Below are 25,196 nucleotides of genomic sequence, written 5' to 3'. Positions count from 1 at the left end.
TTGTCGCGAGAAGAGATGGCTTTGTGTTACACTCGCTGTTTGCAGGACCCCCCCCCAAAAAAAATCACGGTCAACTATGTACATCGCATCATTAGTAAGTATAATCCAGTATTTATTGCAATCTACTACGACTTCCGACTTCCGAGTACTTGCACAAGAACTTCCGGTCTGGTTTGTCGCGAGAAGAGATGGCTTTGTGTTACGCTCGCTGTTTGCAGGACCCCCCCCCCCCCCACCAAAATCACGGTCAACGATGTACATCGCATCATTAGCAAGTATAATCCAGTACTTATTGCAATCTACTATGTGTGGGTGGGTGTGAGAAGGGCTTGGTGGGGGGCTGGAGAGACTGAACAGATGGGCTAATTTGGCATGGGTGATTAAATGAAATGATACAAATCAGCCATACCTGGTGTAAGACCGAATGTCCTCATCGGAACCTGCAAATCGTCTCAGGCTGAATTTGGACTGTGGCTGGACGGTCTCTGGTTGTTTCTGGGGCACTACTCTTTGTTTCCTCATTGACTCGTTTTGGGCCGGGGCATCACCCAAAGCGGCAGGATGAGGAGCCACGCAGCAGCCGCTGACATCCATCTCATCAGAGGAGTCCAGAGCTGGCAGAGGGGCACTCCCACACACCTAGCCTGTGGGTACAGCTCCTTTCTTGAGCCTCCTCCGCACACCTGTCCCGGCACAGCGAAACCACCCGATTCAAAATGCTGACTGCACACTCTTGTACTCTTGGCAACGGTAAATGCACCCCTCCGAATCTTCGCTAGCCACTTCGCTCTTTCCTCGCAGTTACTAGGCAATGAATACAAACTTAGAAGAGAATCACAGCACGCCGAATTCGCACACTGTGGCACACAACAGTGGACCCCCCCCCCCCCAAAAAAGAGACATATGTTCATATTTTCCTCACAAGATCCAGGGGCAACAGCAAAGCAGGAGACTAAGGAGGCTCAGGGAGAAGAAACAGTGGTCCACCACTCAACTACAAGTACAAAGCCTTGACCAGATATTATATGACTATGTAGTACACATCCTGCAATGATGAGGGGGCTACTGCGGCCTCCTTCTGATCATGCACAGAAACACCAGGCGGAGACGCATGCAAGCACACAAATCAACACGCGCCAGAGAGTGCACACTCAGCAAGTTGATATCTAAATCTGCTTTATTTTTACAACCGGATATACACCAAACAACATCATCAGTCATCATCATCTCGTCATAATCATCATGGTCAACATAATCATCATTCTCCTCTTCACTGCCGTCATCAAGGTCATCTTTTTTTCTTCCTTCAATAGCATCATTAGCTAGTTTGTTCTGCTCAAAAGCTAAAGCTGTGATAAATAAAAAATAAAACATTTGGTCCTTAAATATACAGTCTAGGCAACATGGTATCTGGGCTTAAGACAGGAATGCGTTGTTGCTATCCACACAAAACATCAAACATCACTGGAAGTGGCGTCAAGATGGTGCCGTTGAGCGACAACGGGAGAGGAGTCAGACCAGAAGTGAGATGGCCTTATGTAGAAGGGCGTGAGAGAGGGTGAGGGTGTGTATCGTCGCAACAGTGAACCACAGCTCTGAAATGAGATGAGAGCGAGTGACGCAAACCGAGATAGAAGAGGAAGAATCAGCGGGATGAAGAAGCGTACACGGGCGGAGAGGCACATATTTACAAGGAGCGAGGTGGAGCAAAAGGAACCCATAGCCACAGTGCACAGGGGAGCAGTAGTAAGTGTCGCACACAAAAGCACAATTCGTTTTACAGTAGTTCTCAGCGTGAACATGTAGGGTTAAGAGTTTGTCTTGCTCCAGAGCTAAACACCACACACCTGGGACAACAAAACTACCAGTGGACTGCTCATAATAATTCTGACTGTTATGATTATCAACTTTACAGTAATTATTAAACTCTACATCGTTATAATTATTATTCGGATGAGAAAATATTACACCGCGGTGAAGAACGGGGAGCAAGAGGGAGGCGCGGCTGGAACCCAGGAAGTGCCTTTTCAATGGCCTGCATTTGAAGTTAACACCAGGCCTTCCTCCGAACAGCAATCTGTCGTTTTCATCCCCCGGCTATTGCGTCCTTCTGTGCTCTGCCGAATTGCCGCTTCAGCTCCGCCGCTTGCTCCACCAATCACTAACACAGATATGTGCGTACACATGTGGATGTCGTGTTTGATTCTACTCTAGCCTGCCCCAATAAACAGACTGAGAACATTAAAGCTGCTATGAGGAGTTTTTCAGTGATTATTTATCCCTTTCTCGATTTAACTTCGACGCCTCCATATGCCATAGAAAATCAAATGAGACCCTCTTGGGTGGAGATCGGATATTGCTATTCAATAATGCTGAACGCTTGTCTCCAGGTCAGATTCCCTGCAAAATTTGCCAAAAATCTTTTACAGCACGCGGCTGCAATTAGAGATACGTTACCTCACGGCTGTATATCTTGCAAACAGCTGTTTTTTTCCCTTTCCAAAATACCGTCACATCTCTCGTTAGTCTCTTCAAAACAAATGCGCCAGCTACCGGAGGGTGAATGGAGATCTTTGCCACAAGAGACAATGCTTTATGCAAGACACCACAGCGTTTATCCACAGGGGCACTCGAAGTCAACAGAAATCCCAAAACTCCTTGTTGCAGCTTTAACACCCGATGCTCTAAGACGATCACGTTCTAAAGTGAATGCAAACAAAATGCAGTTGTCCACGTGAGAATCTGGTGGCTTATGAAATGTCTGGTGCCGACCGAGACAGATACAACTCTGCACATCCACGGCCCTGCTGACCAGCTCCGCCCGCAAATCAAGTTTGTTATTCGACCAAGACCCTCTTTCCTTCAGAGCAGTCGGCTTCTTACATGTTGGCAGGCAGTTTGTGTCTCAGTCCCTCTGAGTCTTTCCGGGACAGGGGCAGGTCCTTCTTGCCCCCCTTAGGGGAAGTGGCATTGGTGGCAGTGGCTGTGGGGCAAGCTGCCTGGGGAAGAGATACAGCTGGTGCTGGCTGAATGGGTGGAAGAGTGGATGCTTTGTGGGTCTGCGAGGGGTTAGAGAGGGTGTTGAGTTTAGAGGACTGAGTCGGGGCTGCTGTGGTTGTTGGGGTTTGTTTTGAGGAATGGACAGAGGCAGGTGGGATATTGGGAGTGGTGGCAGAGGTGGTGGTGGTGGCAGTGGTAATAGAGGGGTTAGTAGCAGTTGTGGCTGGGGTTTGGGTTGTCGAGGCCGAGGTCACCGCTTGGGTCAGTTTTGCGACGTGGCTTGAAGAGGTGCTTGGAGTGAGGGCACCTGTGCTGGGTTTCACAGGATGTACTGAGAAAGCTATCTTAGCAGGAGAAGGTGAACTAGTGGGCGTTGGGGCAGGAACGGGGGCTTGGACTGGGGGTTGTTTCTGGGTCTGGGTAGGGGTAAAGCTTGAGGTTGAAGTCGGGGATCTGGCTGGGCTGGAAATGGAGGGGTGGATAGGGGAAGGACAGGGAGGTTTACTCACTGAGGAGCCCATGGGACTGGCTGGAGTCGGGGTGAGGCTCTGAGCAGGAACCGTTGAATTAACAGAGAAGAGAGAAGGAGTGGGAGAGAGGGTTTGGGTGGGGGTGGTAGTTTGGGAGAGGGCTGGGGTGAGAGTCTGGGTAGGAGTTTGGGAGGGTGTCGGGGTGCGGGTGTGGGACTGGGATTGGGTAGGAGTTGCGGCTGGGGAGGGGAAAGGGATGGAGCCAGACAATGGAGAAGGAGAGGGAGGTGTGTTGGAGGCTTTGGCTCGGGGACTCTGGGGATGGGTTGGGGGGGAGGTGAGGGAGCCCGAGGACGGAGAGGGACAGGAGGTGAGAGAGGACTTGTTTCCATAGGTGTGTGGGAGTGGGATGGGTGTAGGGGTGGAGGACGGAGAGGGAGAGGTGGAGCGGGGTGAAGGAGTTGGGATCGGTTTGGGGCGGGGGATTGAAGTGAGGGATAGCGGGCTGGTCCCGGCCGAGGGAGGGGTGGAGCAGGGAGGAGGAGAGGAGGAACGGGAGGGGGTTGAAGGGATTGGCTTTGGGCGAGGTGTCTGAGAGAAGACAGGGGTGGGAGAAGATGGCGTGGGAGCAGGAGATGGGGTGGCAGAGGATATGGGGGTCTGCTTAGGAGAGGAAGAGGAGGGCAGGACAGCAGCTGAAGATGGTGCCTGTGTTGCCATGTGTGTGGGCAAAGAGGAAGAGGGAGGGGCAGATTGTGTGTGTGTGGCAGCAGGTGCAGAAATGGATGGTGGGACGGAGACCTGGACAGGGCCTTGGGTTTGTGCTTGTGTTGGCACATTGAATGGTGGCACTGGCATTTGCTGCACCGGAGCATTGGAGCTCAAGACACCGGCGCTCCCTCCCCTAGCTAACTGCCCTGCCAGGAAGGGGGTTGACAGCAAATTTCCACCAGATGCTTTCCGGTGGAGAGGAGGGTGTGGTTGCACGCTGACCCAAGAGCGGTGAGGCAGGGTGGGCTGCGAGGCAGACAGCAGCCTGGCCTCCTGGGTGAGTCTGCCCAGAGCAGGCAAACCTTGTGAGCCGCTTCCTCCATGGCGTAACAGTGCCTCCTTCGCCCTGGCCTGGCTTGGCACAGAACCATGACCATCTGATGGGGTGGTGGAGGCAACAGCGACATTGCTTGCGGGTACTTTATGGAGGGGGGAGGTTGTAGCCCCTCCTCCCGTTGGGGTCCCAGGGGATCCACCGATTGCCAAAGGCTGGTCAGACTGGAGGCGCAGGCTGTAGTGAAGTGTCCTTCCTAGCTGGACAGAAGCGGGTACGGAGGAGGCTTGGGTGGGTGGCGTTTTAGCAACAGGCGGTGATGCCAGTGACCCAGGAAGGCCCATGGTAGATGGGGAAGCAGGAAATCCACCTCTCGGAGATAGGCCCCCCATCCCTCCCACCCCCATCATTCCGATGAGGGAGCTCACAGAGGGACGCAGGGGCTGTAGCACAGGGGCACGGGGTGGAGAGAGAGGGAAATTGGAGGATGGAGAGGGTGAGATAAGAGGAGAGGGCAGGAATATGGCTCCCCCGAGCGTGTGCTGCTGTTGTAACTGCTGCAGCTGCTGCTGCTGCTGCTGCTGGTGCATGAGAGCGATGGCTACATTGGTGGTGGCAGCTGCGGTCTGCAAGGGCGCGTGGACCAGGGGGGCCCAAATCACAGGCCGGGGCCTTGGAGACACCGTTCCACTTCCTCCCATGGCCGCACCTCTACCTGCGGCAACAGCGATTGCTTCCTGCATGGCAGGCATGCTGTCGTGTTTGACAATCTGCTGTACGAGCATGCTGTCACAGGAACCCAAACTGCCCATTGCCAGGCCTCCCCCTGCCCCCGGACCCCCTCCACCGCGACCTCCTCCACGACCCATACTGCCCCCGGCTACTGAACCACCCTGCGATGACTTTCGAAGGAGCATGGAGTTCTTCCTGCCTACAGTGGAGAAAAGTACAGAAAAATGCAAAAATACGGGTTTGAATTGAATACCAAAAAAGAAATCTACTTCCTGAAATAAGGGGTGTTGAAGGCAGACACAAAAGCGCAAGATGTGGAGGAGTTTAAAGACACGTTTTGTGGAAAAATAAGTTGACTGTGAATGTGTAATAAAGGAAGCAAGGTTTGCTCTCAACGCAGTTCTGCTCTTGGCTCCTCGCGGTATTTCAGTCGTGTATTATTCCAACTTTTCCCTCAAATGTCTCTGAAAAAACAAGTCTCACCCTCCCTGACCTCCAACTCGAGAACATTGCAGAAAATCCTTTAGAATCAGAGCCGGACTGGATGGAGAATTACTAGAACATGAGAAGGTCGACCCACAAAGCCCAACAGAATGAAAAAAGCTGAATGAAAAAACACTGAGTCATTGTGTACAAAAGGACCCCCCCCCCCCATTTTCTCCCCAATTGTACTTGGCCAATTACCCCACTCTTCCAGGCCATCCTGGTCACTGCTCCACCCCCTCTGCCAATCCAGGGAGGGCTGCAGACCACCACATGCCTCCTCCCATACATGTGGAGTTGCCAGCCGCTTCTTTTCACCTGACAGTGAGGAGTTTCACCAGGGGGACGTAGCACACGGGAGGATCACGCTTATTCCCCCCCCCCCGAACAGGCACCCCGACTGACCAGACCCCGATAGTAAAATAGCTGTGGCCCGGCCCCGTCCCACACCCGACACTTCCATCCGGCTCACATACCGTGTGGAATGATGGCACTTGGGCGGTCTGCTCCCATTTGCCAGATCTGGGCCAGAACCAAGCCATAGCAATGCCGCATGTGCCACATATTTGCCAAAGGTGGCCATATTTGTTTTGTGATATTTGGGCCATATTCACCATTTACCACACGGGGCACTTCAGGGTCACACCCAGATCACATGTTTCCCAGAGCACCGCATCTTTGCCAAAAAAGGACCACGTTTAATTTGGCATATTTGGGCCATATTTGCTATTATACATGTGGGCCACTTCAGGCTCGCATCCATTTTGTCAGGGCCAGAAGAAGACCACCAGTGCCGCATCACTGCCTGAAGTGGCCAACATCCGGATGCTGTCTGGGGAGGAGGCGCTAGTGCAGCGACCAGGACACATACCCACATCTGGCTTCCCACCCGCAGTGATGGCCAATTGTTTCTGTTCCTGACCAAGCAAGAGGTAACACAGGGATTCGAACAGGTGATCCCCGTGTTGGTAGGCAACGGAATAGACCGCTATGCTACCCGGACGCCCACGTGCAAAGGATTTTGAGTAGGAAAGGACGTTACGGCCGATCTGGATGTGATGCCATGTATTACCAATGCGGTCCAGTCGGTCGACAGCCACCGTCTCAAAGGCCCGCCTCATCATCGGATGCTCCTCCAGCACCTCGTTGAAGCTGTCCACGCTGAGGGAGTACAGACGACAGTAGGTGTCGGCACGGACGCTGGCTGTTCTCCGCCCACGTGTCAGCAAACAGATCTCTGATTTGTGGGACAGGTAGAAGAATAGCGGTGAGTGCAGAGGGAGAGAGGAGAGTTGCATGATAAGAGTGGAAAAATAGTTGAGAAAAAACATACAATATACCTTTTTCCCAGACATGGCCGACGTACTTCCACTTCGTCATAGAAGGGAAAAAGACTGGTTCTCCCCACCACCCGCAATGTTAGGAAGCCAACTTCCTGTCACCTTCGATTCTGTCTGTGATCACTTATTGTGCGTTTAAACACAGAACATAGTGCAATACAGGGGTCATTGACTTGTACTCGTGTTTCTCTTGTCAGACGACTACCCCAGATAGCAGAACTGCTGTGGCCCGGACCCGTCCCACACCCGACACTTTCATCCGGCCCACATACCACGTGGAATGATGGCACTTGGGTGGTCCGCTCCTGTTTGCCAGATCTGGGCCAGAACCAAGCCATAGCAGTGCTGCATGTGCCACATATTTGCCAAAGGTGGCCATATTTGTTTTGTGATATTTTGACCATATTCACCATTTACCACAGGGGGCGCTGCAGGGTCACATCCGGATCACATGTTGCCCAGAGCACCGCACCTTTGCCAAAAAAGGCCCACATTTGATATTTGCTATTACACATGTGGGCCACTTCAGGCTCACATCCATGTTGTCAGGGCCAGAAGAAGACCATCAGTGCCGCATCGGTGCCTGAAGTGGCCCACATCCGGGTGCTGTCTGGGTAGCGAATGGATTTATCGGTGCACGTTACAGAAGGATTGAGTTACACAGGCGAAAATCTCAGGCCTGTTAGCGTTTTGTGACCCTTGATCAAATCACCGTTTTTTTTCCTAGCCGCGCAGCCGTCAAACAACAGGAACATAAAGATTTGTCAGTGACAGTACCTGTATTGTGTTATACGCTGTGTTGAAACACAAAACAAGCGATCGCAGGTGGAATCGAAGGTGACAGAATGTTAGTTTTTCAACCTTGTGGGAAACAGGAGGAACAGACCTTTACCCTACTAAGATGAAGCGGACGTAGGTCGGCCACGTTTGAAAAAAAGGACTCCACATTGCATTGCATTGTGTATTTCACAGAACCCCATGAGTCGTCGCCCTCACCTCCTCTCGCCATATAGTACCGAGCACCTCCCTCCCTCCCTCCCTTTAACCCCCTTCCTGCTCCTGCCTGCCTCCCAACCGACTACTCCGAGCTGTCCTCACCTCCGAAATATGACCCGTCGCTCAGCTTGGTCTCCTTGTTGCCACGGGTGAGCACGCTGACCCGCCCGTGTTGGATGAAGTACATCTTGCGCCCCACGGTGCCCTCGCGGATGATGAAGTCTGCGGGCTGGAACACTTCAAAGCGCAGCTTGGTCAGCACGGCGGTCACAAAGTTAGGATCGGCGTTGGCAAACAGCGGCATGTTGGCCACCAGGCTACGGCAGTTGAAGCTGACTATCTCCTGGAGAGGGAGAAAGAAAAGATGGGGGGAAACCGAGTTAGCAAAACTGCTGTGGCCCGGACCCGTCCCACACCCGACACTTTCATGCGGCCCACATACCGCGTGGAATGAGGGCATTTGGGTGGTTCGCTCCTGTTTGCCAGATCTGGGCCAGAACCAAGCCGTAGCAATGCTGCATGTGCCACATATTTGCCAAAGGTGGCCCATATTTGTTTTGTAATATTTGGGCCATATTCACTATTTACCACACGGGGCACTGCAGGGTCACATCCAGATCACATGTTGCCCAGAGTACCTCATCTTTGCCCAAAAAAAAGGCCCAAATTTGATTTGGCATATTTGGGCCATATTTGCTGTTATACATGTGGGCCACTTCAGGCTCACATCCAGTTTGTCAGGGCCAGAAGAAGACCATCAGTGCTGCATCGGTGCCTGAAGTGGCCCACATCCGGATGCTGTCTGGGAAGATTGATACCTGTTGGAAGTTTAAGGGATGGAGACATGAGGGTAGATATTTGTGGCGTGGTGATGTGTGTATGTTCTTGCACGTCTATCTTTGCTAGCACCAATTTGAGCTTTTAACCATCAGACTGAGGACATTTTCGCAGAGTGAGGACATTTTGGGGCTCACTTCTTTACGGGTCTATTTTAGGGTTAGGCCTCGGGTTTAGGGTTAAGGTTAGAATTAGGATTAAGTTCATCAGGAATACGTTGTCATTTTATTTCATGTTACGTACATGAAATGAAATGAAATATCGTTTCCCCCAGCCCACAGCAGTACAACACAAAGACAAAAACACATCCAAATACTACAAGAACTTCAAGAACACACGTATCCAAACTAACACATATAGCCAAACTAAACAAAAAATCACTGTACAAGAGAATGAACGCAGGATGGCTGTCGGAACTGCCGGTCTGCATGGGCTTCCAGTTAGCTTAGCCTGCCCCGCTTCTGTGTCCTGTCAGACCGCCCCCGATGTTAACCTCCTCGGATGCAGCTCCAGGCAGGGCCGTGGTCCCTGGGCCCACAGGACGCAGCAGACCAAGCCCTTCCAGCCGATCCAGCACCAGCTCTCCCAGCCATCAAATGAAGACAAAACTTAGACGCAGATGTGGACAAAGACACTGCATGGACGGTACTGGGCGAGGCTGCCGCAAACGTGAATTCACGCCGCCATCTTCCCACACCGGTACTGGGCAAGGCCGCTGCAAACGTGAATTCACGCCGCCATCTTCCCACACCGGTACTGGGCGAGGCCGCTGGAAACATGAATTCACGCCGCCATCTTCCCACACCGGTACTGGGCAAGGCCGCTGCAAACGTGAATTCACGCCGCTGCACAAGGTTAGACATGTATGTAGTTGTGACGGTGAAGATGAGGGTTAGGGGCTAGGGAATCAGTGTAGTCAATGAGGGGTCCTCACAAAGATAGAAGTACAAAAATGTGTGTGTGTGTGTGTGTGTGTGTGTGTGTGTGTGTGTGGTTGTGGTGAGACTCTTACCTCTTTCAGTGGTTCACTGAGTTCTCCCAGTATATTCTCCTCGTCAAACATTTTGCCCTGGAAGCGGTGCTCGTAGTACTCATGGATCTTCTGTCGCACATCCGCAGGGAGCTTATGGAACGACATGTACTGCTCCACCTGCTTGTACTGCAGTCATACAAAAACATACTTGTACACATACAGGTGAAGGAAAGATATGCCAAACAAACATCGCAAACATCGCAACGAATGTCGCAGGCGTTATACGACCAAAACAGTTCTACTATGTCTGGGATGTCGTACAGCCTCCTGTACAATGACTGAGATAGACTGGGGTCGGTAGTTCAAATTTGATGGCTCATTGTAACAACCCAGATAGCAAACTTGCTGTGACCCGGACCCGTCCCACACCCGACACTTTCATCCAGCCCATATACCACATTGAATGATGGCACTTGGGCGGTCCGCTCCTGTTTGCCAGATCTGGGCCAGAACCAAGCCATAGCAATGCTGCATGTGCCACATATTTGCCAAAGGTGGCCCATATTTGTTTTGTGATATTTGGGCCATATTCACTATTTACCACACGGGGCACTTCAGGGTCACATCCAGATTACATGTTGCTCAGAGCACCTCATCTTTGCCAAAAAAGGCCCACATTTGATTTGGCCTATTTGGGCCATATTTTCTATTATACATGTGGGCCACTTCAGGCTCACATTCGTTTTGTCAGGGCCAGAAGAAGACCATCAGTGCCGCATCACTGCCTGAAGTGGCCCACATCCGGATGCTGTCTGGGAATAGATTTCATAAATGTTTAAAGTCGATTCAAGGGAGAGAAAGATGAATAAGTGGAGGGACGAGCACTGTTTTACCTTCTTAGGTACTTTTCGAGAGCCTGTAAAACATGAAAAGGCCTGGAGTGGGTTAAATGGGAACAAGTTGGGGGGGGGGCAAGCAGTGATTGTACCTTTTCCTGGTACTGCCGTCTCGACGAGTCCAGAGACTGGATGAGTGCGGTGGCATGGCCGATGAACATGGCATAGCAGGTTGCGCCCACGATCATGCTGAGCATGGTGAGCCACACGTCCGTCATGCCCTCTGGAGCCTGGGCACCGTAGCCAATACACAACATGTGGCTCATGGCCTTGAATAAGGCGTAGGAGTACTGCACGCCCCAAGTGTCATTCTAGAGAGAGAGAGAGAGAGAGAGAGAGAGACAGAGAGAGAGATGGAGTGTTAATCACCAGGGCGTAGGTCAGGACCGAACTGTTCTCATTTAATACTGGAGAATACTGGAGCTCATGATCTCATATCATTCCTGAGCTCATGACCTCATATCTTTCCTGAGCGCATGACCTGGTATAATTTCTGAGGCTCTTGGCCACAACACTTGAGAAAATCGAGCCGAGACCAGATCACAGTCTTTAATAGCGCAGCAGTTGAACCGTCTCGTCTTAATACGATGCTTCACAACACGAATATCCTGAGAGCTGCTGTTTAAACCAACCGAATCTCACAGAAACACGTGGAGTGACCACGACCTCTTCACACTCGCGTCACGTGGTGCCGGCACATCATGTGTTAAAATGACGTGCCGGCACCACGGAAACGACGCCAATGGAAAGTCACTTAGGATCCTTTGTCATGCCGGACACATGAATTCCCTGATTCAACAACATCATGCAGTGAGCGGTGTTTAATAGTTCCTAGTTAACAACAATTTATTTTATTTTTGTTTTTATTGTCATTTGACTGAATTTATTATAGTGTCTTAGTCACAATTTTTGTTCTCTAAAAACACAGAATTGTGTGTGATACAACTAATTTTGATGTAACGAGGTTAGGGGTTAGGATTAGTGTTAGGGTTAGGGGATAGGGTTAGGATTAGGGTTAGGGTTGGGACTAGGGTTAGGTTAGGGGTTAGGATTAGGGTTAGGGGATAGGATCAGGATTAGGGTTAGGGGTTAGGGTTAGGATCAAGATTAGGGTTAGGGGTTAGGGTTGGGACCAGGGTTTTGGGTTAGTGTTAGGGTTGGGTTAGGGTTAGGGGATAGGGTTCGGATTAGGGGTTAGGATTAGGATTAGAGTTAGGGTTTAGGGTTGAGACCCGGGGTTTGGGGTTAGGGTTAGGGGTTAGGGTTGGGACTAGGGTTAGGTTAGGGGTTAGGGTTGGGTTTAGGGTTAGAGGTTAGGGTTGGGACAGGGATTAGGGTTAGGGTTCGTGTTTTTAGAGAACAAAAATCGTAACTAAGGCACTGTAATAACTCCAGTCCAATGACAATAAAAACAAAAATAAAATAAAATGTTGTTAACTACAAAATATTAAACACCGCTCACTGCATGACGTTGTTGAATCAGGGAATTCACGTGTCTAGCACGACAAAGGATCCTAAGTGATTTTCCATTGGCGTTGTTTCCGTGGTGCCGGCACGTCATTTTAACGCATGACGTGCCGGCACCACGTGACGCGAGCGTTAAGAGGTCGTGGTCACCCCACGTGTTTCTGTGAGATCCGGTTGCTTTAAAAGCTCCCGGACTGTGAGACAAGAGTCGTCATGTTTTATGGAACAATGTTCTGTGAAAGTGCTGCTAATAAAAAGGTTAGATTGTGTGTGTGTGTATGTGTATGTGTGTGTGTGTATGTATGTGCCAAGGCTAATTATATCCCTGCTAAGATGTTTAACGGTTCAGCGGGTGAGGGGACTTTCTCCGGGGGAAACTCCCAGCATCCGGCACCCTAGCAACAGTCACCCAGGCAACCATCGGGGCATGAGTCAGCTATTCACACTGTACAGCTGCGTGTCTGCCTGTGTTCATCGGTGTAGAGTGCCCGTATGTGCTCGCGGTCGCATGACCGAAACCTCCATGAGGTCCCTTCCCGGGCTGTGTGTCGCTGGCGTGTGCTCCCGGTGCGGCGTGACGTCCTGCAGGGTGTTTAACCGGGGGAGCGACATGCTGGCGACGGCTGCCGAGCTGATTCCAGATGGACATGTTGCTGCATGAACCAATTAATGCAGTAGAGAGCAAACAATGCCAGACCGAATTAACTCCCTCATCCTGAACACACGCACGCACACGCGCGCGCGCACGCACGCGCGCCCCATTGCACTCAAAGCGTATGTAACTGTATTAAATTGTATTTAATTGAATTGTATTGTATTATTATTATTATATTTATTATTTATTAAAAATTATTATATTTTTTATGATATCTACGAAGTTGTATTTAATTGTAATTGTTTTCTATTATTATTTATTATTTAATTAAATATTTATATTTGATATATTTTATGCATTTTTTAATAAGAATTTAAAGTTTAAAATATTTTTTTTAAATTACATTTTTTTTAATGTATGAATTTTTGTATACAAATTGTATATAATATATTGTATGTAAATATTTCTATGCGCCCTGTGATGGCCTGGCAGCCTGTCCAGGGTGTCTCCCTTCCTGCTGCCCAGTGACTGCTGGGATAGGATCCAGCATCCCCAAGACCCTGGGAGCAGGATGAGCGGTTCAGATAATGGATGGATGGATGGAGGGATGGAGGGATGGATGGATAATGGATGGAGGGATGGAGGGCTGGATGGATAATGGATGGAGGGATGGAGGGATGGAGGGATAATGGATGGAGGGATGGATGGATAATGGATGGAGAGATGGAGGGATGGATGGATATTTTTATGCCCCTTGACACTGTAATTCTATAATGACACTAATTCCACAACTGGCATTTATCCTGGCTGCGCTTTTATAACACGTTTAAATTTTTAAACTTTATTTAAATTTGATCTTACATCGTTACTTTATATTTTTATATTGCAGAGGGGAGAGGCAGAGTTAAAGCATCCATCCATCCATCCATCACCCAAACCGCTTATCCTGCTCTCAGGGTCGCAGGGATGCTGGAGCCTATCCTAGCAGTCATTGGGCAGCAGGCGGAGAGACACCCTGGACAGGCTGCCAGGCCATCACACAATCACACACACACACAATCACACACACACACCTAGGGACAATTTAGTACGGCCGATTCACCTGACCTACATGTCTTTGGACTGTGGGAGAAAACCCTAACCTTAACCCTCAACCCACACAGACACGGGGAGAACATGCAAGCAGCCCAAGATTTACCCCCTGGCCAGACTATACCCGGGGTTAAAGTGGGCTAGCCTGTTTTCTACCCCGGGTATATTATGGGATAGTCCAGTTTATTCCCCAGGCTATCATTTAAGCTAGGCTATTTCATACCCCCCTAGGCCAGATTATACCGGGGAGGGGAGGGGGGGGTCCGGGGGTTGGTCTGGGGTAACCTGGGGTTAATCTGGCCTGCCCCACCGGGACGACCCCCAAGGTTGGACTGCCCCGGGGCTCAAACCCAGGACCTCCTTTGCTGTGAGGCGACCACGCTAACCACTGCGCCACCGTGCCGCCCACGTCAAAGCATTTTCATCTCCAGTTTTTCCTGCTGCGGTGCATTTGACAACACGCTAACTGTGAATCTTGACAACTTGAAAACACACACGCGACAAAACCCCCCCAACGCCGGTCGGTGCAGGAACTGCGAAGTGCCTGCACAGGAGCACCCCGCTCACACTTTGCAAGAGAGCGAAACTGTTCTCATCTGATATGTCGAAGACAGGAGGTGGACGCTTGATTTAGTCATTCTGAATTAATTCAAACAACATCACACACACACACACACGCACACACTCACACACGCTCACACTCACACACACAGACTCACACACAGACTCACACACATGCACGTTCTTGTGCTTCTATCTTTGTGAGGATTCCTCATTGACTACTCTAGCTGTTAACCATCAGCACTGCATACCTCGGTGCCCGCCTGTCACTCAGTCAGCGGTGGCAGATGGTGGGGGGGGGGTGTCTGTGTCGGGGGCGTACCCAGACAGCATCCGGATGTGGGCCACTTCAGGCAGTGATGCGGCACTGATGGCCTTCTTCTGGCCCTGACAAAATGGATGTGAGCCTGAAGTGGACCACATGTATAACAGCAAATATGGCCCAGATATGCCAAATCACATGTGGGCCTTTTCTGGCAAAGAGGCGGTGCTCTGGGCAACATGTGGTCTGGATGTGACCCTGAAGTGGCCCGTGTGGTAAATGGTGAATATGGCCCAAATATCACCAAACACATATGGGCCACCTTTGGCAAATATGTGGCATTGCTATGGCTTGGTTCTGGCCCAGATACGGCAAACAGGAGCGGACCGCCCAAGTGCCATCATCCCGCGCGGTATGTGGGCCGGATGAAAGTATCGGGTGTGGGACGGGTCCGGGCCACAGCAGTTTTGCTATCTGGGTCTGCACCGGCTTGTGACTCAGTTTTTGTTTGCAACAGAGAGGGGTGAGGGGGGTGAGGGGGGGGGGGTTAGTGTGATCCTCCCACACGCTACGCCCCCCTGGTGAAACTCCTCGCTGTCAGGTGAAAAGAAGCAGCTGGCGACTCCACAATCGGAGGAGGCATGTGGTAGTCTGCAGCCCTCCCCGGATCAGCAGAGGGGGTGGAGCAGAGACTGGGACGGCTCGGAAGAGTGAGGTGATTGGCCAAGTACAATTGGGGGGAAAAAGGGGAAAAAATGTGTTTCCTCCGGGGGCTCCGGTTTCCTTCCACAGTCCAAAGACATGTGGGTCAGGTGACTCGGCTGCACTAAATTGTCCCTAGGTGTGTGTGTGTGTGTGTGTCGGCCCTGTGATGACCTGTCCAGGGTGTCTCCCTGCCTGCCACCCCATGACTGCTGGGGTAGGCTCCAGCATCCCCGCGACCCTGACTGGGATAAGTGGCTTGGATAATGGATGGATGGATGGATGGATGGATGGATGGATGGAAATCCAAAAAGAAAAAGTGAAGACTGGGCGAAATGTCCCCACTTTGCAAAAACGTCCTCACGCTGATGGTTAGAAACTCAAATTGGTCCACTCAAAGGTAGAAGTACAAGAACACACACACCCATGCTCGCTGCGGGTCAGAGACTCACCACCATGTTGTTTTTGGAGACCCAGCAGTCAGTAGGGAAGTCCTGTAGCATGGGGACCAGGAACTGCAGACAGCCGTCCCAGTGGCACAGCAGCAGCATCATACCGATCAGGTTGACTATTCTCACCATGGCACTGGCCAGGTCATAGGTCATATGGAATATCTACGGAACAGCCACAGGAAAGAGTGGATGGGAGTAGGGACGCAGTAGGAAGAAGGACGGGTGGAGGGGTCCAGGGAGAGATTCACTGATAACTGATCAAAGTACACGTGACGTCACGCAGTGAAAGCCTGCAGCTACCCAGCAAACATGCCCATGCGGGCCCACTGTGGGTAGGTGTGGGTTTACTGTGGGGCAATGTGGGCAGGGGCAAACCCGCACTAATCCAGCCCATGTGGGGCCCACGGTAGTTTTGCCCTTTGAGGCACCTATGTGGGCTTACTGTGGGCAAGTCCAACTGTGGTCTCGCCCCACAGTAAGCCCACATGAGCCCATGCGGGGCCCACAGCAGTTTTGCCCTTTGAGGCACCTATGTGGGCTTACTGTGGGCAAGCCCAACTGTGGTCTTGCCCACAGTAAGCCCACATGGGCCCTCTGTGGGTTAGCCCATGCGGGGCCCACAGCAGTTTGGGCCTTTGAGGTCAACCCCCTGTTGACAGTACAGTTAAATCATTTTAGGATTACAACTGCTTCAGGGTAAGCAGTACTCAAACTTTGTATTTACCGCCCATGCCCAACGCCGCATATAGTCAGACCTCTGCAAAAATGACAGTAAAATGTAAACAAGTTGTCCGAGGTATAACCAGTCCATCCCATACTTAACTAAAACTGCCCATCCAACAAGACAAGTACCGTCTCAACTTTTTGGTTTGTCACAGCTGTTTCATATTATAGTTAAGAGAAAGAATACTAGTTTTTTTGTTAATTTGTTGTCCCGTAAATGTTCCCATAGAGCACTTTGCCGTTATCGTGGTTCGACGGACTAAGCCACATGAAGATTAGCTAGCTAGCTAGCCAGCAAACCCGTTTTTTGGATTTTCCCCTCTTTTTCTCCCCAATTGTACCCGGCCAATTGCCCCACTCTTCCAAGCCTTCCCGGTTTCTGCTCTTCCCCCGTCTGCCGATACGGGGAGGGCTGCAGACTACCACATGTCTCCTCCCATACATGTGGAGTCGCCAGCCGCTTCTTCTCACCTGACAATGAGGAGTTTCACCAGGGGGATGTAGCATGTGGGAGGATCACGCTATTCCCCCCAGTTCCCCTCCCCCTTGAACAGGCGCCCCGACCGACCAGAGGAGGCGCTAGTGCAGCGACCAGGACACATACCCACATCCGGCTTCCCACCTGCAGACATGGCCAATTGTGTCTGTAGGGACGCCCGACCAAGCCGGAGGCAACACGGGGATTCGAACTAGCGATCCCCGTGTTGGTAGGCAACGGAATAGACCGCTACGCTACCCGGACGCCCCGCTCTCCCGCAAACCGAATGGAAAATTATTTCCTCTATTTCAACTTGGTGGAAAACGTCACGGTAAAGGTCTCCTACTCGTCGCATGTAATGTGTTACGTGTCAGGCATCAGTGTGAAATAACGACATGATGGCCAAGTGGCAAAGTAACCTGCACATTTGATAACGTTGGAGCGAAGCCTGGTCTAACGTGAGGTTACTGAGTTTTAACACTGATGAAGAGTTCAATTAAGATTAACTCCTAAGCGTTAGATAGAGGCAACATTATGGGTGCTGTTTGCCTCTGAGTGTAACATTGTAACAAAGTGTTACACTATTCAGCGTTGTGCAGGGTGAAGCAGTGTTACATTTTGACTCTTTCTAGAGTTGAATTTACTCTGAAATTTCAACACCGTGTGAAGAGTAATGTTACCACCCGGTGGCGTGGGGCCATATTGTAGCGAATTCGGGGGGGACAACGCAACCACAGGAACTGCCGCGGCCGGGAAGCGAACCCGTATCGCCCGCACCGCAGGAGGCATCGCTAACCGCTAGACTAAAGGGTCAGACCCGCTAGCCAGCGGCCAGCGTGTCTTCTTATCCATGCACGTCACACTATGTTTTCGGAGCCAGTGTTGAAAATAACTCTTTAAGTGTTGATTTAACACTACAAATTTCCCTCCTTTCTGCTTCATATGATCTGTCCTCCTCACCTCCTCCCACTGGTGGATGTAGCGGATGAGTCTGGAGAGGCGGAGGAGTCGCAGCAGGCTGAGGATCTTGGTGAAGCGGACGATGCGCAACGCCCGCGCCGTCCTGTACACCTCCGAGTCCAGGCGGGCCTCCAGGTCCACCATCAGGAAGATGTAGTCTACCGGTATGGACGACACAAAGTCCACCAGGAACCAGCTCTTCAGGTAGCGCTGGCGGATTGCCCTGCGGTGGAGAAGGGCGGCGGTCTGTTAAAATCTGCCTTTTGGCGAAACTGTCCTCCACCAAAAAATAAAACGACCTCATAGGTCGTTTGTACGAGCAGCTTATTACGACCTATAGTTGCGTTTTAAAGTTAAGCGACCTCTAGCGGTCGTGCTGCCAATAGCAATCTTAGTTACTCTACTAGACGGCGTAACAACACAGAAACGCACTGAGTACATATTGTAGCGAATTCGGGGGACAACGCAACTACAGGAACTGCCGCGGCCGGGAGGCGAACCCGTACCGCCCGCACCGCAGGAGGCATCGCTAACCGCTAGACTACAGGGTCAGACCCGCTAGCCAGCGGCCAGCGTGTCTCCTTATCCATGCACGTTACACTATTCTGTTGTTCTCACATTGTTTTTACCACTATTTACTGACGACTCGCCTTCATCAGCCTGTCTGAGGCGTTGTAAAAAGGATGCCAACAAGTAGATAAAAGCCCACAATGCATAGAGGCGAAAAGTATCTGTGGCATATCTCCTGCCTCCGGTAGGGGGCGCTAGATTAGGAAACGCCCCTTAGAGGGTGTACGACCTACGTGGCGAGCCCAGTCTCACCAATCTGCGTACAAATACCACGATATTACACTCCCACAGTACGTGCGATGCCTATACGCCAAATTCCCGTTTTGCGCGCAAATGGTGCGCCAGTCCTTTCCCTTAACGTCCAAATACCACGCGTCACCTTGAACGGTCATGACGTCACCCGCGAGGCTCAGGTCGCCCAGTTCGGCTGATGCGTGGACATCCACAAGCAGGTGAGCAAGGGGAAGCAATCTTTTTGTAATCAAATCATGGTATTAACGGTAGTGTTTTAGTTATTTTATTAGCCCTGACCCTGACCCTGACCCTGACCCTGACCCTAACCCTGGCTGCCGATGAACTGGTGAACTGGGCGAACTGAGCCTCGCTGGTGACGTCATCACCGTTCAAGGCGACGCGTGGTATTTGGACCGGCTGAGCGCCACCTCCACACGTCTCACCGCGCGCCGGCTGAGCGCCACCTCCACACGTCTCACCGCGCGCCGGCTGAGCGTCACCTCCACACGTCTCGCGGACGTCTGTCTGAACACGCGGGCAGCAGGTGGCCGGAGGGATGAGAGTAAACGACAGCGTCAGTGCTGGTGTTTTATTGTCACCTTCATACCAAATCACACACACACACACACGCACACACACACGCACACACACACGCACACACGCACACACACACACACACACACACGCACACGCACACGCACACACGCACACACACACACACACAAACACACACACACACAAACACACACACACACGTGCAAACACAATAGTGACGGGGAGAGACGGATTCAGTGCAAAATCACGATGCCAAGCCGTGGTGATTTTAGTATCGCGTCATTTCCCCTGAAACGCAATACTGAAGCACAGTTAACGGATGTGAGCGGGTGTGACGCAGCGATTCCCACACAGTTAACGGATGTGAGCGGGAGTGACGCAGTGATTCCCACACAGTTAACGGATGTGAGCGGGAGTGACGCAGTGATTCCCACACAGTTAACGGATGTGAGCGGGTGTGACGCAGTGATTCCCACACAGTTAACGGATGTGAGCGGGTGTGACGCAGTGATTCCCACACAGTTAACGGATGTGAGCGGATGTGACGCAGTGGTTCCCACACAGTTAACGGATGTGAACGGATGTGACGCAGTGATTCCCACACAGTTAACGGATGTGAGCGGGTGTGACGCAGTGATTCCCACACAGTTAACGGATGTGAGCGGATGTGACGCAGTGATTCCCACATCTCTGAACGTCTGACTGTTCTCTCAGGGAACCGAACTCACGTTTTAAAGTTTTGCACATCTTCTTCTGATTATTGCGCTTTTACCATTTTATTGTAAATAAGAGGGGCTGGAGTCTCGAAATAATCGAAATAATGTGGGAAGTCCGGGTAGCGTAGCGGTCTATTCCGTCGCCTACCAACACGGGGATCGCTGGTTCGAATCCCCTTGTTGCCTCCGACTTGGTCGGGCGTCCCTACAGACACAACTGGCTGCGTCTGCAGGTGGGAAGCCGAATGTGGGTATGTGTCCTGGTCGCTGCACTAGCGCCTCCTCTGGTCGGTCGGGGCACCTGTTCGGGGGGGGACTGGGGGGAATAGCGTGATCCACCCACGCACTACGTCCCCCTGGTGAAACTCCTCACTGTCAGGTGAAAAGAAGGGGCTGGGGACTCCACATGTATCGGAGAAGGCACGTGGTAGTCTGCAGCCCTCCCCGGATCGGCAGAGGGGGTGGAGCAGAGACCGGGGCGGCTCGGAGAGTGGGGTGATTGGCCGGGTACAATTGAGGTTAAAAAGGGGGTAAAAAATATTCGCAATATTGAATTGCATTATTTAAAATATGTTTGAAAACCCACAACATGTACCGAACCGGCTCTAAAACACTTGCTGTGGTCTCAGACCCGGAGGTACCTGCCGAGTCCCGGCCCTGACGCAACCCCTGCAATGACAAGTGAGGGTGAAGACCACACGCGCTCCTATACCAACCTGGGGTCCAGCAGTATTTCCGTGCTGTCTTCCTTGACTATGCCGGTCCTGAAGTTGAGAACCAGGTCGACCAGGAAGAGCGTGTCGGAGACCACGTTGAAAATGATCCACGGCGGCGTGTTCTCGTCCTTGAAGAAAGTGATGCCCACCGGCAGTATGATCAAGTTGCCCATCATTAGAAGCAACATCAGCAGGTCCCAGTAGAATCTAGATTGATAGAGAGAGAGAGAGAGGTTGAGAGAGAGAGCGGGGGGGGGGGGGTGGTTACAGGGGAAGATAGAGAGATTGAGAGCGTTAAGAGAAAGAAGCCCCTCATTAGTAAAAGTGGCATGTCTAATAAAGCTATGGCATTTTACATGCTGAAGTGTACCACCGGGAGCAGCAGCCTCGTGAGAACGAGGTGATGGATGTTGTGATGGATGTGATGAACGAGGTGATGGATGTGATGGATGCGATGAACGAGGTGATGGGTGTGATGGATGCGATGAACGAGGTGATGGATGTGATGAACGAGGTGATGGATGTGATGGATGCGATGAACGAGGTGATGGATGTGATGGATGCGATGAACGAGGTGATGGATGTGATGGATGTGATGAACGAGGTGATAGATGTGATGAACGAGGTGATGGATGTGATGGATGGGATTAACGAGGTGATGGATGTGATGAACGAGGTGATGAACGAGGTGATGGATGTCATGGGTGTGATGAACGAGGTGATGGATGTGATGAACGAGGTGATGGATGCGAGGCATGTGACGGACGTGTCAGTCCAGTGTTCCAGTCAGAAGCCGTGTAAGGATGCAGGAAGAGATATTCAGATGATCTGGGGGAGCACTGTCCCATTCTTCCTGGATCCTAATCACGTCATCCATATTTTCTATCACCATGAGCCATATCACTGACTTGCTGGCCACCCCCCCTCACCCCCCCTCTCTCTCTCAAATAGTATACTCAAGCTCTGCGGTCGATGGCTATCGAGCGCTAATTCAGTAACACATCCTTATGGTGTGACGCTGGTACCGGAATGAAGACTGAATACAGTATGAGTCATCACTCTAGCCAACGCGCACGCGCACGCGCACACGTCATTGATTTTCTCCCTCAGACTGACGGGTCAGTTTATAACGTAGACGTGACGTATGGGGCGTATCTTCCGGAAACACACACGCAGGTATTGTGCAGACATGTGCAGTTATGGAGAAGATGTGGCTAGCATCCTGACCTCGAGGACATGCACTTCTATTGAAATCTATCCCATAAATGGCTTCAGTATCACACACACACACACACACACACACACACACGATCACCTCTGCATACTAGCACGCCTAGATAATGCGGTTGGGGATCGATAGGAGGGTGTCCGTGCAACGTCATCGCAGAGATGCGTGCGCAACTAGCGGGCAGAGAGCAGCCACAGCGCAGAGATTTGAACCAAGATAGCGCTCAGATACAGCAGAGATGCCGCGCAGTTGTTGTGCAATAAACTGCACAAACCGCCAGTAGGATGGGCGGCACCGTTGAACCTCTTTGGCAGCTCTCAAAAGATGACGCAGCTCATAATCTTCTGAGAGCTACCAAAGCGGTTTTGCCCCCTGGCTGCGCACGCACCCAGTAATGTTTGTAGACAGGAAACCCGTCTATACGCTTCAATACGAACTGGCCTAGGCGTTCTGCGCATGAGCCATAGTTCCCGCTGCGGCCTTTCACCCGGAAGTCGAACAGCGTAGTATCAACAGTAGAGCGAGACCACGCATTTCGAAACTCCTGGTGAAACTCCTCACTGTCAGGTGAAAAGAAGCGGCTGGCGACTCCACGTGTATCAGAGGACGTGGTAGTCCGCAGCCCTCCTCGGGTCGGCAGAGGGGGTGGGGCAGCGACCTGGGCGGCTCGGAAGCGTGGAGTAATTGGCCAAGTACAATTAGGGGGGAAAGGGGGGGGGGTTAAAAACAAATGTCCTCACCTAGTACAAAGGTCCAAACTTTCTTATATTTACTGTATTTGTGGGGACCATGGCTACCCACAAATTTCAGAAAGTAGGAAGTAGGTATAGTATACACACACATATGCACGCGCACACAAAGCACACAGACGCACTACACAGGAATTGCAAATGCAATCAAAGTTGCTGTCTGAGGCCTCATCAGTATTCTGTTCTCAGCAGGAACAGGTGTTGGGATTTAAGTGACCTCAGTCTACCTGCTCAGCTGGTGTCAAAACCAACACTAATTCTACTGTAATTGAGGCCAAGTCCCTCCTGGGCATCCTGCCATTGGTCTCCTGTCTACCGGATGTCAGTACTAAGCAAGGATCCACCCATCATCCCGCCACATATACTACATACAAATGAGTAGAACAGCAACAGGCAATCTGCACTGATGAGCCAGAACATTACGCCCACTCACAGGTGAACCGAATCACGTTGGTCATCTCCAAACAAGCGCGCACGTCAAGGCCCGAGCAGATTAGCTGGTACGTGAACGATCAGTTCTTGTAGTCAACGTATTGGATGCAGGAGAAATGGGTCGGGAGATCCGGGTTCGCGTCCCGGCTGTGGCGGTTCCCGGGCTGCCCCCTGAATTTGCTACATTGGTGTCAGAAGTTGGATGGTGAGACCGTGAGGTCATCGGAAGCGCGTGCGCCCAGAGGCGTGAGGGAGCTGGTATGCTGAAGCGCGGGATGTGCTTCCCAAACGGAGGGGGGGTGTGTGTAATGTGCACGAATGACTAGACTCGCTAGCCTTTGGCTAACGGGTCAGACCCTTTAGTCGACTGGTAAAGACCTAAGCGACATTGACTAGAGCCAAATGGCTGTGGCCAGACGACTGCGTGTCTGCGTCAGAGCATCTCTGAAGCAGCAAGGCTTGTAGGGTGCTCCTGGTCAGCAGTGGTGAGTACCTACAGACAGTGGTCCGCGGAGGGACAAAGCACAAACCCACAACAGGCTGTTGGGCACCCAAGGCTCATCGATGCGTGAGGGCAATGAAGGGTATCCCATCTGCTCTGAACCAACAGAAGGTCCACTGTGGCACAAGTCATAGAACAGTTTCATGGTGGTCATGCGGTTTAATGAGGGTTATGGGAGGAATGTGTCAAAACACAGTGCATTGCAGCCTGCTGTGCATGGGGCGGCGTAGCCACAGACCAGTCAGACTGCCCATGATGACCCCTGTCCGCCGTCGAAAGCATCTACAATGGGCACGATTGCATCAGAACTGCGGGTGGCATGGTGACCCAGTGGTTAGCGCTGTTGCCTAACAGCAAGAAGGTCCTGGGTTCGAACCCCACGGTTGTCCAACCTTGGAAGTCGTCCTCTGTGTGGAGTTTACGTGTTCTCCCCTTGTCTGTGGCAGGTTATCTCTGGGTGCTCCGGTTTCCCCCACTACCAAAAAGAGGCTTAATATGCCTGTCTGTGCCCCTGACCGAGGTAATGGAAAGAAGAACTGGAGTTGGTCCCCGGGTGCTGCAGCTGCCCACTGCTCCTAGCTACACAGCTAGGACGGATTAAACGCAGAGAAAGAATTGCCCCAAGGGGATTAATAAATTAGTAAAAAAGAAGAAAGAACTGGACCTTGGAGCAGTGGAAGAAGGTTGTCTGGTCCGATGAGTCATATGGTCTTTTAGATCACGCGGATGGCCGTGTACATGTGTGCCGTGTACCTGGGGAACAGATGGCACCAGGATGCACTCTGGGAAGATGACAAGCGGGTGGAGGGAGTGTGATGCTCTGGGCCATGTTCTGCTTGGAAACTCTGGGTTCGGCCATTCACGTGGATGTCAATTTGACACGTGCCAACTACCTAAACATCATTGCAAACCAGGTACACCCCTTCATGGTGACGGCATTCCCTGATGGCAGTGGCCTCTTTCAGCAGGATAACGCCCCCCGCCACACTGCACACATTGTTCAGGAATGGTTTGAGGAACATGACGAAGTGTTCAAGGTGTTGCCTTGGCCTCCAAGTTCTCCAGATCTCAATCTGATTGAGCATCTGTGGGATGTGTTGTAAGAACAAGTCCGATCCATGGAGGCCCCACCTCGTAACTTGCAGGACTTGAAGGATCTGCTGCTAATGCTTTGGTGCCAGATACCAGAGGACAACTTCAGGGGTCTTGTAGAGACCATGCCTCGGCAGGTCGGCGCTATTTTGGCACCACATGGAGGACCAACAGCCTATTAGACTTAGACTGCTTTTATTTGTCATTGCCTCATATGCATGTCTCATACATACAAGGGAACCAAATTACATTTCACATGGACCACAGTGAAACAATAACACACAACAAACATTAAAAACAAGAATGACGTCACAGACCCAAATATCACAAGCACACAC

General features: G+C 51.5%; 1 protein-coding gene across 1 annotated transcript; it reads right to left on the bottom strand.

Annotated features, from left to right (window-relative positions):
• Nucleotides 1-1,177: 1,177 nt before the first annotated feature.
• LOC130118607 (potassium/sodium hyperpolarization-activated cyclic nucleotide-gated channel 3-like) lies at nt 1,178-21,171 on the bottom strand. The gene is made up of 9 exons (XM_056287048.1): nt 21,149-21,171; nt 20,856-21,062; nt 18,065-18,287; nt 15,904-16,065; nt 10,865-11,083; nt 9,916-10,062; nt 8,169-8,409; nt 6,803-6,967; nt 1,178-5,446 (listed from the first exon to the last, which is right to left on the bottom strand). Exons 1-9 carry the CDS (start codon nt 21,169-21,171, stop codon nt 2,880-2,882), a joined length of 3,954 nt encoding a protein of 1,317 aa, XP_056143023.1. The 3' UTR covers nt 1,178-2,879.
• Nucleotides 21,172-25,196: the final 4,025 nt, after the last annotated feature.

This window comes from Lampris incognitus, chromosome 9 (genome assembly GCF_029633865.1).
Source record: "Lampris incognitus isolate fLamInc1 chromosome 9, fLamInc1.hap2, whole genome shotgun sequence".
In the NCBI taxonomy this organism is placed as follows: domain Eukaryota; kingdom Metazoa; phylum Chordata; class Actinopteri; order Lampriformes; family Lampridae; genus Lampris; species Lampris incognitus.
This window is presented reverse-complemented; position numbering and strand designations above follow the sequence as displayed.

Coding starts and splice junctions, on each gene's coding strand:
- LOC130118607 (XM_056287048.1), bottom strand. CDS start 21,171: ATGAGGGGCTTCTTTCTCTTAAC. Junction 10,063..10,864: donor GACGGCAGTACCAGGAAAAG/GTACAATCACTG, acceptor GTATGACTGCAG/TACAAGCAGGTGGAGCAGTA. Junction 6,968..8,168: donor CGACGGGTCATATTTCGGAG/GTGAGGACAGCT, acceptor CCCACAAATCAG/AGATCTGTTTGCTGACACGT.